The sequence below is a fragment of the Hippoglossus hippoglossus genome, chromosome 14, assembly GCF_009819705.1.
Source record: "Hippoglossus hippoglossus isolate fHipHip1 chromosome 14, fHipHip1.pri, whole genome shotgun sequence".
Taxonomy (NCBI): Eukaryota; Metazoa; Chordata; class Actinopteri; order Pleuronectiformes; family Pleuronectidae; genus Hippoglossus; species Hippoglossus hippoglossus.
Window position 1 is genome coordinate 18,552,629 of NC_047164.1, and position 15,827 is coordinate 18,568,455.

A 15,827-nucleotide genomic window follows, 5' to 3' on the forward strand; every position below is an offset into this window, starting at 1 on the left:
CATCTGTTTGCTATGTGTGTCTTTTATGTTCAGTCTGTTCCAATCCATGTGTGCGCTCTCTCTCCGTGTGTCCTTCTTTCAGTTGACTATTGTTCTTATCTCAGCGGTCATTTGACTGCCTCCACACGGCAGGTGATAGTGCTCAAATCTGACCTGCAGTGACATCCACTACAATACATGCTAAATACTATTTATATACATTTTATTATATTTACTATAAAAACTTTCATTTATGCCATTTTACTTAAATTATCCAGGGGAAAACATTATGTGTATCTGATATTAAAATTTGTAATGTATTTAATTTATAGCTTATTTCATCCAAAATTAAATAAATCAATCAAAATAAGGTGCATGTTGAGGTTTGTTTCAGAACATCCTGATGTTAATGATTTGAAAAATAACACCAGAGACTAAGAAGACCAATTATTCCTTGGATACTAGACTATAATTGCGAGAGGTGTAAAGAATTGTCATCACTGTAGAAACCACTGTCCGTGTTTGTGGAATAATAACTTCCTCCTGCCTATTGCCATTCCTGTCACATTCTCCATCCACCCGTTTGTGTTTTTCTTCATATAAAGCTACTAGTGAGGACTGCATGCGATTTCCAAATAAATGGTAAAGCTTGTAGTTCAGTATCAGCCCAGCTCCCTCTGCTGCTAATTTGAAGTACTGTCTCCGTCTGGCAGAACTGATCTAATATCCCTTTGGCATTTTAAGCTCAGATATTTTTTTCTGTCTCCAATAATTAATTGTCACATTATCCGCAGAGCTTTTTTCAAAATATGTTAAGTTTCCCGACAGCGTTTTGTTATTCAAATACTCTTGGCAGTTCATTGTGTTTGCATGATTTCAAAATTTGCAAAAGATTAGATGGAAAACAAGCAATCGCCCCATGTGCAGTTACAGGACTGAGGTTATTATTGTCATTTGGTGAATATATTCAGGTTGGACTGTGTTGACGGATCTGTTAGCTAAAGATGGGTACACACACACACACACACACACACACACACACACACACACACACACACACACTAGCACACACACACTTGCACACATTTACACACAAACACAAGTTTGGTGCTGCATAGTTTAAATGCAGGTCTGGGATTGTGACTCATGCATGGGTGGAGGAAAAAGGAACATTTTCTTTTTCTCCAGATGCTTTCTGTATGTGGAAAATGGAGAGGAAGCACGTGAACCTGTTCTAGGTCTATGCAGAGCTCTGCACACGCAGCTAAAACTATGACTAATGTGCCAAGATATGAGCCCTGGATGAAATTCTCTTTTTTAGTTTTACGGCATGTTTGCACATTTATTTAGCAGTCCTCCTCATCTTCTTCACAAGTGCTTCAGCAGCAGTTTGGGCTGTAGTATGAACTGTTTCAGAAAAATAATTCAAGTCTAGAGTTGACTTGACCTTTCCTTCAGTGCTTTCCATTATTCAACAGGCCAGAGATAGGCTGACCCCTGGTTATACTGAAAGGGATGAAACTTGGAATTACATTCTAAGCCCAGACTTAAATGCATTGACCTGCAGGTCCTGTATTGATCATTCTTTCCCCTTTACAGAAATCCCTGTCTTAATGTCAAAGAATGTGACTTTTTAATTTTCATCTCAATTTGGCAGTGTTATATTTAGTTTGACAGCATGTGATCCTGCCTCCCAGCCCATCACCCTGAGCAGAAATCCCCTCTCACCCAAATGCTCTGTTCATTCATTCATTTTGAATGAAGCGTTGGATGCCAGGTTTTATGAGTAAACTTGTGTTGCAGTCTTTTCCTTTTGATCCTATCAGCTTTCCTACAGTGCACCCGCCCCCTTCCCTGGATTTCTGCCTCTACATGGTGGCTGTGAATGCAATGTTAAGTCATCTGAAATAGGAACATGTCAGGCGGCCTGAATGTTCAAAACGCATCTGCAAACATCAAAATCTGAAGTGCGAAATAAATTCATAAGAAATAAATTTACATAACATTTTTCTCCAATCTCCAACAGTTTCTCCAACATCTTTCCTGTTTTATTTTGTCTATAACTTGATAAAACTTGTCTCTAAAAAATACTGACTGTCACTTTCTAAATCATGCAGCTATCTACTCTGAGGAGGAACTTTAGAGAATTATTTATGACGAATTCCCAAAGACCACAGGGGCTATTGCTTTTTCTGTTTGCGAGCCTCTGTGGTGTACAACATATTATTTGTAGGAACATTGATCTTAGCGGATGCATGGCGGTATGGAAGCACAGTGTCGAGATTGTCCTCAGCCTAAAGCGGCGCCTTAATTAAGACACAATCTAATGAGATGCTGGGCTGGCACGGAACACTAATTGGCCTCTAACCAGACATTGTGTGTGTGTCCCAGTAAAATAACAAATGATGATCAAGCGGTTAGCGGGTTGTTGTGTGTCTAACTTCATGTTTGGCTGTTTCTGTGGCTGGTGACCTGCTTGCCGGGCACGTTTTTTGTTTTTATTTTCTTTGTCGACTTTTCAGCCAGCTTAGCGGGCAGAACAATGGAGCTGTCGTGCCGGCTTAGCAGTGGCAGAGAATCAGATCCAACCATTATCATCCGCGCTCACTCTACCTCTCGCCCCCGCTGCATTTTAACCCACATACCAAATTATGCTCTCCCATTTGAGCATGTTGATTAGTGCAGAGGAGATATTAAGGTTTCATCCTTCCCCTGTGCCTAAAATGCCAGGCAGTCCCATAATAGCCCATTTATATAGGCCACATAAATCTCCGTCTGTCCCCACCGGAGGGCATAGCCTTTTATTGGCCCCAATCCATCCCCAGTGTGTGAGATCTGCCATTGGTTAATGAGCTCCAGGAGAGAGAGCAGGTCAGTAAAGCATTCTCAGGTTGGTGCCCACAATGACCCGCTCGGCTCTGGTCTCACAGCCGGCCGTGTGCAGGTGGGCTTTAATCTCAGTGGGGTGACAGCAAGGCATTCATCATCTAATTAGGCTGTGAGAGTTGGGAGATGGGAGTTTCTGGTATGTTGTTAACGTGCTTTAACAACTGTCTGGGCCCAGTTAATAATAGGAAAGATTTCATAGTTGTAAACGAAGATGATGAGTCAGAGTTACCACATGATCTGAGGGTCGTTGAAAGATTTATCAGCAACAGTTTACGACTTTTTTAGCTGTTTTCTGAAACTTTTCTTCAATGCTGAAATGACAAAACACGGAAGAAGGGACATTTTTCCAAATGTCCCGAAAAAACGTATATTTTACATCACAGCTGAAGCAGCTGTGGTGATGCTGGTTGCAGCTGCTGCTGCACCACTGCTGCTGCTAATAGAGCTGTTCACCTGTTTATTCAAAAGTCAGTGAAGCTCGGCTCAGTATGCGAAACCCTGAACTGGAGAATCGATTGTTGTTGCTGTTGAACTCACCGATTGTCAACATCACTTACGTTGATGAGTCCTAAATGCTGCTGCTACAGAGCGCTGGTCCCCTTATTATTCAAATACTATTAATTTGATCATGTCTCCACATTGCACCAAATTTGACATCGTACTTCTTTAGCCCTTAACAATACACATGCCAAGTGTGAAGCCACCAAGATGAATGATTCTCAAGAGTGTTTCACATACATACAGATGTGTGGCTATAATTAGTAGATGGATAGATAGTAGAGGGCCTTTAGCAGGGGTTGCAAATATAATGTTTCATACTTTTTTTATTTGCAGAAAAACGTTAACCATCCATTTTACTGAAGCATATGGGAATAGAGTGTATTAGACAGGGACATTTGTTTTGCTTTAGAGCATCATTGAATACAGTAAGTGCATGCGTTCAACTCAAATCCAGCGCATTAAAGGGCTTTTTTCCCCCCTTTTCTATTCTTAAGTGTAGGATAACTCACAATTCCTTCCACATCAGTGCTCTTACTCACCCAGGCTGCAGGCAGGGTTGTGTTGCATAAGTGTACTATGAATCCTGTGTGTTGCTGTTTACACGCCCTGCCAAACACACCGCCTGAGAGTTGAAAGGCTTATCTGCGAATCGCAGCCCTCCGCCGGCCCAAAACCCGAGCCGATTGGCCCGCGCGTGGAAGTCGGTGGGCGAGGAAACATGGCAACTGAGTCACAAAGGCCTCAAATGGCCACAGTGACATCAGCAGCTGTTGAGTAAAGATGCTCTCTCTGATGCAAACATAAACATTGTACTTAAGTGGATCATGAGTCTAAAAATAGTGATGCGCTTGTATTCGAGGCAAATTACACTGCATTGTAATGTGTTAGCAAGGAATGAAAAAAAAAAATACAAGACTCAATCACTGCACCAACAATTCCTGTAATCCTGCTGGAGTTGAGGAGCCCTGCAGTTTGAGCGGCGTTCTAATTAAAGCACTAATAAAACGCTTTCTGCAGCTGAATGAATATTTAATCAGCCAGAGAGCAGCAGAGGAAAACTGCCATGAAACACCAAGGACAAATTAAACAGAAATTCATTAATTTAGCATATCAGAAGATCAAGTTGTGTTTTGAATATTGTCACCAGCATGCGGTAACTCTGCACAGCAGCAGTGGGCTAATTAAGTGTGTGGGGATTTAATTATTAAAGCCTCTACACATCATTTCGGTTATTGTTTGACATAATGTCTCCTGCTGCTTTAGAACATGCATACTAATTGTTTCACATCTACATAAACCAGCACTCATTTCTACAGACTCTTCTCATACTCACTCTAATCATTTACATTGACTTTTTTCTTTTTTGAAATACATATTTTACCAAACAATACTGTGTCAATCATTTCATAAATAACTTTTAAACTCCTTTTACAAGTTTTTCGTTTTCCAGTAAAGAAAGCTTTCATGTATAGTTTTCTAATGGATGATCATGCCACAGACCATGTTTCAGTGTGTCAGACCTTATGCATGTGTTTATGCAGAGGCTGCAGGAGCCTGCCTTTTTTGTTCTCCTGCTGTAGCGTTGCATGTGATGAAGCACGTCTCCAGTGTGATGTGGGGGGAATGTAAACAGCCCCAGAGGGGTGCAGACCTCTGACTGTCCCTCTGTGTCAGTCTGTTGTTACCGTCAGTCTCATGATGACCGCAGCCGTGTGGCTCACATCTCACTGGAGAAGGAGGAGGTCAGTATCAGCCGGTTCCCATGGTGTAGTGGTTATCACGCGAAAGGTCCTCAGTTTGAAACTGGGCGGGAACACTATTTATTGATCTATGATATAGTCCCTTAAAGATCCAGTTAAATATTTTACATCAGGAGCGGGTCCTCTCTACGGAGGCCACCATGGTTTTGTACAGTAGCCCAGACTGGACAAACTTAACACCTTTTAGTTTTTATGACAACTGAAGACTACCACAGGTTCTCTTTCATGCTAGCAATTGGAGGGTGAGGTGAGGGGTATTCAGCTGCAACATGAAACTTCACCACTAGATGTCACTAAATCCTACACACTGAACCTTTAAATTCAATCAAGCTGCAACAAATTTCACTCGCTCACATATATCAGTTCCCTATATATGACAAATTCATCAAGATCCGCCCCATCTCACGGAAAACTAACTTGAACTTTAAGTGATTGTACCTCTGTACCAAGTTCCTCTTGCTGTATTTGCTATTTCCCTGCATTGTCTGTATGAAAGAAAGAGCATGAGGTAATAGAACAGCCTGACTTATCTTATATTTGTTCTATCTGTGTGGAGCAGGAAGGGCAGAGTACAGGCTGTACGTATGTACGTCCGGGCTCACAGCTGTCTGCTTCTGCTTTTGAAGTTCAGACTCTCTGGGAGATATTTGTGCCTGTGCTCCACTCGACTGACAGATAGTCCAACCAGAGGCTGGAAAAGATACTGAAGTCAGCCATCCGTTTCTTTAGGGCCTACAAGTGGCTGCCACATGCCGCCTCTCGCACTTATTTAACACAGAGAGGAAGGATGGCACGAGTATGTACAGAGTATGTGTCTGTCTATCATAGATAGACATATGTATTTATTGTATTCTATAAAAGGAAAAGGCTGCAGCTGTGTGCCACAACTGGAATGCGTACAAATCCTTTTTATATGTGGTCCATGGCACAAATGAGTGAATGCAACAGTCGGCTACATTCAAAGTACGTCGGTATTAGCTTCAGGCTGCGGTCTGCTGTGTTCTCCCCTCAGTCGTGCCCCCTCGATACTTTTCACTACTCTCCTACAAAGAGAGCTTTGACACCACAGTGATGTCATCCTCATCTGAACCATATAAGCCCGAGGACGTCTCTAAAAAAAGTAAAAACACAAACACAAAACAGTTTCTGACTGGTATCTTTTTCTAGACTTCTGCATGAATGCGCTTAGATATTGAAGATACTCGTGCTGGAAATCTCCTTTAAGCATTCAGGAACAGTTTTTATTTTACTTCTCATCTGTCCGGACAGAGGTGAAAGTCATTGTGGACCCACTCTTTGGAATTCTCTACCTCAGGTCTGCTACAACACTTTCCTCTATTAAAACCAGCCATATTCTTGGCAATGTCTCCTTTTTATTTAAAAAACACCATTAAATCAATGTCCACCACCGTCAGATTGAGATGAACCTAACCAGCTTTACCCCTTTTTTATTTTGGTTTCTAGGCTGCGTTAAGAATGACTCTCCTCTAGAACCACACCTTTGTCTCTCCTGTCGTTGAGTTACCTCCTGTTTCTTGTCATTCAACATAATATATTAAGTAAAATATGTCGCTCTGAGTTTGCTTCCTGCAGGCCTCCTCAGCCAAGCTGTCTGCAGTCATCCCTTTAAACCGGCTCATTTCCCAGGAAAGACAGAGGACGGGAAATGGGCCAAGTTCCTCAGAATTTTTTAATAAAGGAAAAATGTTTAGCCCAGTCGAGGATACAGTTTTGAGATGGGTCAGTGAGTGTAACCTCTGCCTGTAAATGATCCTTTTTGTTTTTACAACCATATTGGAGTACATGCATTTTTAATGAGTTTTTTGGTTTCTAGATTAACGGAGGGTAGCAAAGAGGAAATAAGGGGAAGGAACAGTTTTAGTTTTTTCAGTGAGTCCACTTTGAGGGGCTGCGGGAGGCGTCAGCAGCGAGTCCTGGATCTTTGCCTGCCTCTCTTCTTGGCAGTAGTTGTGTAAAGACCCGATTGCGGTGATTACCTGTCCCTCGTCTTAAACCCAAACCCTGCTGGGAAAACAAGCTCTAACGATAATAGAAATGCGTGAAACCGATGCCAAATGGCCTTTTTATGAGGTAATGAAATATGCTCAGTGAGAAGTTTTAATGGTTGCAGCCTAATGCTGACAATAAGAGAAGTGTGCTGCCCCTGTGCTCATCCAACAATCATTATTTTCTCGAGTTCAACGCCATGGGGGGTTGTAATGATATAACTGTGGAGTGCGGCTGCTCAAACAGCCTATAAAAAAGACATTAACTGTTGTGGCCTCAGCTCAGCGGGCACAGACTCCACGAGATCCATCTATTATGTCTCAGAGGGAATCATGGGACTCGCGTTCTAGACTTTGAGAATGTGTGCGGTGAAGTAGGCCAAGTGTCTGAGCCAATATTGAGCCCCTGTTGCAACCCCAAGAGACTGCAGAGGGCAAATTTGGGGAACATAAGTGGCATCATTCTTTCCCAAAGTAGACTTAGAGACTGTGTTGTTGTAGAGCAGCAGTTCCCGGAGACACACGCCCCCCCGATGGCTCGACTGTGATCTGGGTCAAAGGTGAGAGATATGGAGTCTCGGTTGTGAACTCTGGACTCTCCGAACTAGGGGTAGGAGCAGCTGACCGCCAGTTCCCGTAGTGTAGTGGTTATCACGTTCGCCTAACACACGAAAGGTCCTCAGTTCGAAACTGGGCGGGAACAGTATCTATTGGTCTCTAGTGTGATTGGATCCATTTTTGCAGAAATACCAGATGAGGAAAGAAAGTACTTCACTTCAAAAAAAAAAAAAATCCTCTATAAAAGTTGTGTAATTTAAAACCAAATACATTTTTCGGCAGACGGCACCTTTAGGTAACGTTAGCCTAATAACGTAGATTTTTTTTTTCCTCAGTGGGATTTTTCTTTGTGCTAAGTATATTTCTCATGATTCATGTCGGGAAAAAGCATCTTTTTTTGTACTGGTGGCTCGACCCCTCGCTGCTACAGCAAACAGCTGCTTCTCTCTCTCCACTTTTAGTTGCTGTCATGCAGAAGTGATCTGATGCATGAGTTTTCATTTGTGACAAACATTATCTAATGATTTGATTAAGCGCTGTCCTCCTGTGGGAAAATCTCTGTTTGAATTCAATCATGTCTTCATTTGATAAAAGCAAAAAACTTACCGTCCAACTTGTGTGTTGTGTCTTTCAGCTGGATCCTCAGACGGTGCAGTCCAAGAACTGGCACGTGGACGTCATAGAGATGAACGGGGTAAGAGGAGTCTAGTGATTTTAACTGTGAAAGGGATTTAAATTATAACATACATACACTAAGTATTGAAATCATATTTGTTTGGCATAGGTAATGTAAGGTCGCCCAGCTTTTCTCACAACAAAATCTGTTTCCTTACATTCCTGCTGGAAGTCAAAGAGCGAGTTTAGTCCTTGAAAGAATGAGTGCAGATATATTTGAAAAGAGGAACATAGTTTATAATATAAACTAAAAAGGCGGTTGGTGATTGTGCCAAAATAACTTTTACTTTAGCTCTGTTGTTTGTTCATCATCAGATCAAAGTGGAATTCTCCATGAAGTTTACAAGTCGGGACCTCAGCTTGAAGAGAACGCCGTCCAAAAAACAGAGTGGGGTGTTTGGAGTCAAAATCAACGTGGTGACAAAGTAAGTATGTTCCTGTTATTGACATCAGGATTCTCAAATCTAAATATATGAATAAAATACAACCTTAAAACCCTGTATATTCACCCACCTCAGAAATGTTCACACGGGTGTAACTGCTGCTGTTTCCGTCCACAGGCGTGAACGCTCCAAGGTGCCTTACATAGTCCGTCAGTGCATTGAGGAAGTGGAGAAGAGGGGGATCGACGAAGTGGGAATCTACAGGATCTCAGGGGTGGCCACTGATATCCAGGCCCTCAAAGCAGCTTTTGACACCAGTAAGACTCCACTCGCTGGTTTCTGTGGGACACTGTGGGACACAATTCATCACAACAGTAATAAGCAACGTTGCATATTTACCAGAAAGAAGAGGAGTTCCTGAGGGAAATGTTTGCTGTGTCAGAAGACCACATCTTTGACTTAATAACTCATAACAAGTCATATGTGCTGTGTACAAAGTAAATTTAACAAAAAAAGCTTGCAAAAAGAGGACAATTGTAATTAAATAAGCTTATTTTGATGGTTAAACAAAAACGAGCTTTGTAAACACATGTACTTCAGTACTTATAAGTATTTTGTGTAAACCTAAACTGGTAAACTCAAACCTAAAGAACAAACCAACTTATATTATGGAAACATGGGAACATACTGTATCTGTGCTTTAACCCGACTTACTTTTAATATAACACATGCAAAGGTACTTGTGTTGTGAGCATCTTTAAACACCAACTGGCCAACATGCTCAGTACACTCCTCTGACCAATGACTGTTTTCCATTGTGCTGTGCCAATAGATTATACGTAATAATATACATTACATGTCTATTTTTTTTTTTCATCCTGTCAAATGATCTGATATCAAGTCAGTCATAAAGCATAAACCTACTTTGTCCACTGTACTTTCTGGAATATGTAGTTTGTGCATAAAGACTGTACGTGTGGACGTTTAAGATGAATAAAGTTGTAGAGCCGTTGCTGCAGCCCAGTGTCGCAGTAAACAAGGTGTTGACTTTAACACTCTGTAGAGATTAGATCTGTGGGAACTGTCAGCGAGTCCTGCTGAGGAGCAGCAGCTGTCAAGTCTTCAAGTTTCATGAAGCGTAAGAATCGCTCAGAGTTGTTCACAGCTGCTGTTACGTCACCAAGGTCCAACCGAGCAGAGGCCGTTAACACCTCTCCTTTCTGGGGGTGATATTCAACACATCTGCATCTGACTCCAACTGAGTTATGAGAGATTCCATCATTCCTGGAGACAGAGAGAGCAGCTGTGTTATTGTGGGTCTGTGATAATGCAGTCTGTTCAGTTTATAATCCCTCTGTGTCTGTGTCTGACCTGTAGATACCAAAGATATCCTGATGATGCTGAGCGACATGGACATTAACGCCATCGCCGGGACTTTGAAGCTGTACTTCAGGGAGCTGCCGGAGCCTCTGCTCACCGACCGCCTCTACCCCGCCTTCATGGAGGGCATAGGTGAGAGCTTCAGTTGAGGAAGTGTTTGTCAGCAGCAGGGGGCAGTTTGAGGATTTTACATAGGAGTTATCTTTACCCAGCTGGAAGGGATAAGGGTTCAAGTTAAAAAGCTGTCTCACCATAATTGGACCTGACGTCTTTTTCCTCTCCCTCACAGCGCTCTCAGACCCAGCAGCAAAGGAGAACTGCATGATGCACCTCCTACGCTCGCTGCCGGACCCCAACCTCATGACCTTCCTTTCTCTGCTGGAGCACCTCAAACGGTACATGAGTGCTCACGCACGCACGCACGCACGCACGCACGCACGCACGCACGCACGCACGCACGCACGCACGCACGCACACACACACACACACACACACACAGAAACCCTCCCCTCATACAGAAACACCCCATGGCCAGAGCTTCCCCAAAAGGAGGAGATTGACTTCTTTCCAGCAGAGTTTTTCATGTTCAACGTCAAAAACACACTGACAACTGAGAAGCTCTCCCACCTCACCGTCTTGCCAAATTACTGTGTTCACCTGGAAAAAGGGCTTCATTGAGAACTTGTCCCATAAGTCCCCTTATGAAACCACATTTAAATTCACTAGATTTTTATTTGGATCTGCACCAAACCACACACACTCATATATATCAGTCCCCTAAACATGCCAGATTTTTTTATTATCAATATCTATGAATTATTCTCTAAGAGATCATCAAAAATGCTGAACCCCCCCCCCCCCCAATCTCTCAATGATAAAGTTAGTAAAATCAACCTTCCTGGTTCCGCACCCTGATCTGTATCTGCACCAAAATTTAATTGGTCTTTTCCTGACTCATTGCACATCCTTCCACCAAGTTTCATGGTAATCTGACCAGTAGTTTACAAACAGTCCTGCTAACTAACAGACAAACAAATTCATTCAGACGAAAACATAACATCTTTGGTGGAGGTAACTAGAAAAGTAAGTTCATTCATAATCAGACAACTTCTTCACAACTCTTTCCTGATTAAAAACGTTTAACCCACTCTCAAGTTGTTGCACCTTGTCAACATATTACTGTTTTACCAAATATGTACTGATATATTCAAGTCAAAAATCATAGAGGGAAACCTGACTCAAATAGGCAGTCAAATCAAATCATCTTATCATCATCCAATGGCCATTTGTCACCCAGATATTGGCATCCTGAAATTAATTCATTTAAAATGACATATTCCTTGAAGTCCTACGGAGCATTAATGATTTTTTTATATTGCTTTGCTTATATATTACCTTTCATATCATAACATATATATTTTTTTAATTTTTATTTTATTTTATTTTTCTACCGAACTTTGCACTAAAAGTCAGCTTCATGCTCTCACCCACAGATTCCCAGTTCAACCACAGTGTTCTGCTTGTCTGCTGTGTTGTATGTGGCTCTGTTTGTAATGACTCCACACCCGACTGTACCTTCCTCAGTATTAACCTCTGTCCGTCCTAACTTGATGTCCTGTCTGTCTTTGCTGCAGCAGCGTGGCTGAGAAGGAGCCCATCAACAAGATGTCCCTCCACAACCTGGCCACCGTGTTTGGCCCCACTCTGCTCAGGCCCTCAGAGGCCGAACTCGCAAAGGGACAGCACATCACCACCGCCTCCGACATCTGGTCACACGACGTCATGGCACAGGTACCTACACACAAACCCACTTCAGACCGGGTATTAACATCCATCCTCAGTGATCCTAACAAATGGCCGGTGCTAAGCACACATCTGAATGCATTCAAAAGTGTCCTGAGATCTGATCACTCAAACCACATTCAGATGTGGTCACATTCTTTTCGCTGAGTGAACGTAAATCCGTCCTTGGACCACATCTGAAGGATCAGCTACTCACTACAGTTTCACAATAAATCGTCTTTTTTGTACGCTCCTATTCATAGAAGGAAATTATGTACCTGATTATTTGCACACAGAGTGGGGAAGTAAGATCCACAAGTTGTCACAGGAGGCACATTCAGGACGCACTGTGTGAACACATGTACTTAACGTTGACCTCTTGTGAGCGGATCTCTCAGGACGGATGTTGATACCAAGACTGAACAGGGCCACAGTCACATTTGAATTTAAGTTTTGGGTGTAAAAGTTTTATTTTCTGTATTTTTAAAACGTTAACCTCCCAATGTGAATCTACACATTGAAAAACTCTTTCTGTTGCTCTCTTTAGTTTAGTTTCACTATAAATCTTCATGATACTCACTAGGAGTGTTCGCAGTAGACTGGTGTGTATTTTTCCTCGGTTGCGTCATGTGTTTTCCAGATTAATTTTTACTCCCACGTCGCTAAGTGACCCCTGTCACTGCGCTCTGATCTCCCAGCTGTATTTAGGTTGAGTATCATCCATTCATCTCTACTGAGAGATGAGCTTCCTGTGCACAAATGTCTTTTCTTGGCAGAATAAACAATATCCAGAGTAAATCATCATAAATGGGGTAGCGAGCACATGTAGCAGGCCCTGCAGCCAATTACAGGGAAGCTGAGTGTTTGTAATGCAGCTTATTTCAATTGTAAATGTTTATTGTGTAAGTATACAGAATGTCAAACACCAAAGAAAGATGCTTCCGCTCAGAGATGCTGCATATAATCTCAGATTGATGTATTTACCCTCATTCCAAAAAAACTACCTAGCAATTAAATTAAGCTCCACTGACTCACAGAAGACACTTCCTGAGAAGCAAAATGCTTTTTGTAAATTCAATTATTCACTTGAAAACTGATTTTCCAGGTAAGCTGTGCGCAGAATTAAACAAACAGTAAATTTAATTAAATTAAAGTTTCCAGACGTATGTCAGTCTGATGAGACTGATTAATGGGGAGATTAAAGGACTAAAGTGCAGCGCAGTAAGGGAGCAGCATTAGACTGATTCATACATTTTCATAAAGAGGATTGTCTAGACATACAACAACATTATGAAATGTTCTAAAGTGATTTTTCTGCCTGGAGTTCACTGACTGCCAGAACTTTACTAGATTAGTGGCACTGATGTGAGGGGCAAGCATTTTTCATTGGAGCTGTGAGAACATGAACCACGTGAACAAAGGCATCACCCAGTTACTTTCTGACAACAGAGAGAAGTAAAAGCTCAACATATATGAGCCAGATCATACATAAAAGTGATCAATAGAATCTTGATCTGAATTCTGTTCAGTGGTCCAACATCAAAGCAGCCTGCTCAATACTTGGATATAAACTTAAAAAAATTAGTTTGCCACAAATCCAGATTTATTATGATATAGTTATAAATAATGATAGTTAATTTTATAGTTATTATTTAAACTTCACAAAAAGAGAAGGTATAAGTATTTTAAGAGAATAAAGTTATGAGGAAACTGATGTTAGTGATTAAATTATGTACTAATAATGACTGTAACCATTCATAAAAAGTGTTAAAGTTAAAAAGATTACAAACTTTTAATGTCTAAAAACTACTTATATTGAATTTAGTTACTAGAACTAGGACAGTTGGTGCAATAGATCAGCAGCTGCAGCAGTGGCTATGATACAAACACCTCATGGAGGTGATCAATGTTAAAGTTAAAAACCTCTGTGCTTGATTTATTCAATATTGCAATAAGTCTTATTGTTTATTCAATGTATTTCAATTCCAGACATGAAACTCACATTTTTAGATTCAGTTACACACACACTTCCCAAGGACATCATGATATACAGTAGACGTCCATTGCAGATGAACGTCCACAAGTTTTCTTCAGTATCATCTATTGAAAGTACATCCATGGGTTCGTTGCAAACAGGAGCTGCTAATGGCTAATTAGGGGGTGATGCAGGTTCCTCAATTTAATTTGAATTCCTGTGAGGAGGCTTCGCTCTCAGACTGTGAAACCCTCTGTATTACATGAAGAAGTATAGATTTCAACAACCAAGATGAGACGTGTTTATAAAATGACCTTGTTTCCTCTCCTCTCAGGTCCAGGTGTTGCTCTACTACCTGCAGCATCCTACCATCACCTTTGCCGAACTGAAGCGCAACACGCTCTACTTCTCCACTGACGTTTAAAACCCCCCACCCACCTTCCTCAGGGTGCCACCTGCAGGTGGAAGAGTGGAAGACTCCATCCGGCCACTCGGTCCTCTCCTCCCAGAAGGCAGCTCATCTCTACTGTACAGCCCCCTCCCCTTCCATGCACACACACACACACATACACACATAAACATCTCCTTTTCACGCCTCCAAACCAACCGCTCCCCCCCCCTGCCCTGAAGAGGTGGAGCCGAACCTGAACGGAGGTGGTGAAGGAGATTTCCTAGTCGTCTAGTAGTCATGCGTCATGTCCTGTTTGTGATGTGAGGAGAGCAGAGCCACCCCACGCCTCCCACCGAAGACAACAAGGCATTCTGGCAGCACAGTGGGGAAAGGATGAGGGGGGGTCCAGATGCCATGCCATGGGGGCGTGTGCTGTGGTGTCACCTAATGAGCCCTTTCCAGACTATCAGTAGTTTTATGTTCTCAGAAACCAGTCGACTCAACCTCCAGCTGTTTTCCTTTTCTCCCTGATCAGAGGCATTCCAGAAAATACACGTTTTATATTTCTGTTCAACAGCTGTTTTTGTTTCCTTTTTCTGTCTTTGTGCATGTGGTGGAGGACACTCGGGGACGTGTGAGTGACAATGTGGAGGTATTTGAGTGACTGAGTGTGTTTAAGGGACTATAGAAGAACTTGTGAGGTTTCAAAGAGGCTGGGAAGTCATCCTAAGAAATGGCTGGCGACGTGTCTCTCTCTGTACTGACAGACAGGAGAGAACGACCCTCCCCAGTGAGTCTTGGCTGGAATTAGCCCTATTTATTTTAAATATATATAATATGTGTGCCTGTACAGTTCTGTGCAACTAGAGAAATGCTCTAAGGAGTCTGTTTTTTGAAGTTTATTCAGGTAGTGATGTTATTTTTAGTCCCATTCCCTCACTCACCATGTCCATGGTTGGTAAGCTGTGCAGAAAAGATCACCAGAACGTCTGCCGATTAATTTCAGATCACTCAGTAGAGAGAGACAAGCCCCTCCGTCGTATGAGGGTTGTCGGGGAAAAGAAAAAAAAACACAAAGAACGGACTTTTTTTTCTTGTTGTTGCATTGCAAGCCTGTTCCAAGTGTCTTACTGCACTGGTATAATCTATAGGATGATTTGTGTAGTTGCCCTCATTGCATGTTCAGCTTGTCAATCAAACCAGGCCGGGTAACACCAAGGTTGGGTCGTCTCTGCAGGGCCCATGCTACGACCGGCCAAGTCCATCTCTGCTCTGTAAAAAGCAAATCTTTCTGCTATCAAGCCTGCGACATATCTTCAAATACTGTAAGCACTGCTAGATGAGTACTATTTGATATTTTTAATATAAGATTAAAATGGAATAAAAAATGTTGTATTTTACTTCTTTTGAGAAGAATTTCAATATACTGTAATATTGAGGCTAAATGTCAATGTGAACTTTTCCCCCCTTTTTTAGTAAAATAAAAGCTCCCAAAACACTCTCACTTTGTCTGTTTGTGCCCGAAGAGTCGAGATCTGCTTCATCAGG

At 42.0% G+C, this 15,827-nt stretch overlaps 1 protein-coding gene and 1 non-coding gene across 7 annotated transcripts in view; both read left to right on the forward strand.

Annotated features, from left to right (window-relative positions):
* The window catches only part of abr (ABR activator of RhoGEF and GTPase), a 131,964-nt gene extending 116,183 nt beyond the window's left edge, over positions 1-15,781 (forward strand). For 5 of the 6 annotated variants that reach the window (XM_034606026.1, XM_034606027.1, XM_034606028.1 and 2 more), the window contains 7 exons: positions 8,328-8,387; positions 8,684-8,793; positions 8,929-9,068; positions 10,129-10,263; positions 10,421-10,526; positions 11,766-11,922; positions 14,223-15,770. In XM_034606026.1, coding sequence (XP_034461917.1) covers positions 8,328-8,387; positions 8,684-8,793; positions 8,929-9,068; positions 10,129-10,263; positions 10,421-10,526; positions 11,766-11,922; positions 14,223-14,312 — 798 coding nt within the window. In that variant the 3' untranslated portion in view covers positions 14,313-15,770. Of the gene's footprint in view, positions 1-8,327; positions 8,388-8,683; positions 8,794-8,928; positions 9,069-10,128; positions 10,264-10,420; positions 10,527-11,765; positions 11,923-14,222 lie in introns of all 6 variants that reach the window. The other variant, XM_034606025.1, reaches the window with a different exon arrangement.
* Positions 7,766-7,838, forward strand: trnav-aac. Its single transcript has one exon. It is a non-coding gene; the product is annotated as a tRNA-Val (tRNA).
* Positions 15,782-15,827: the final 46 nt, after the last annotated feature.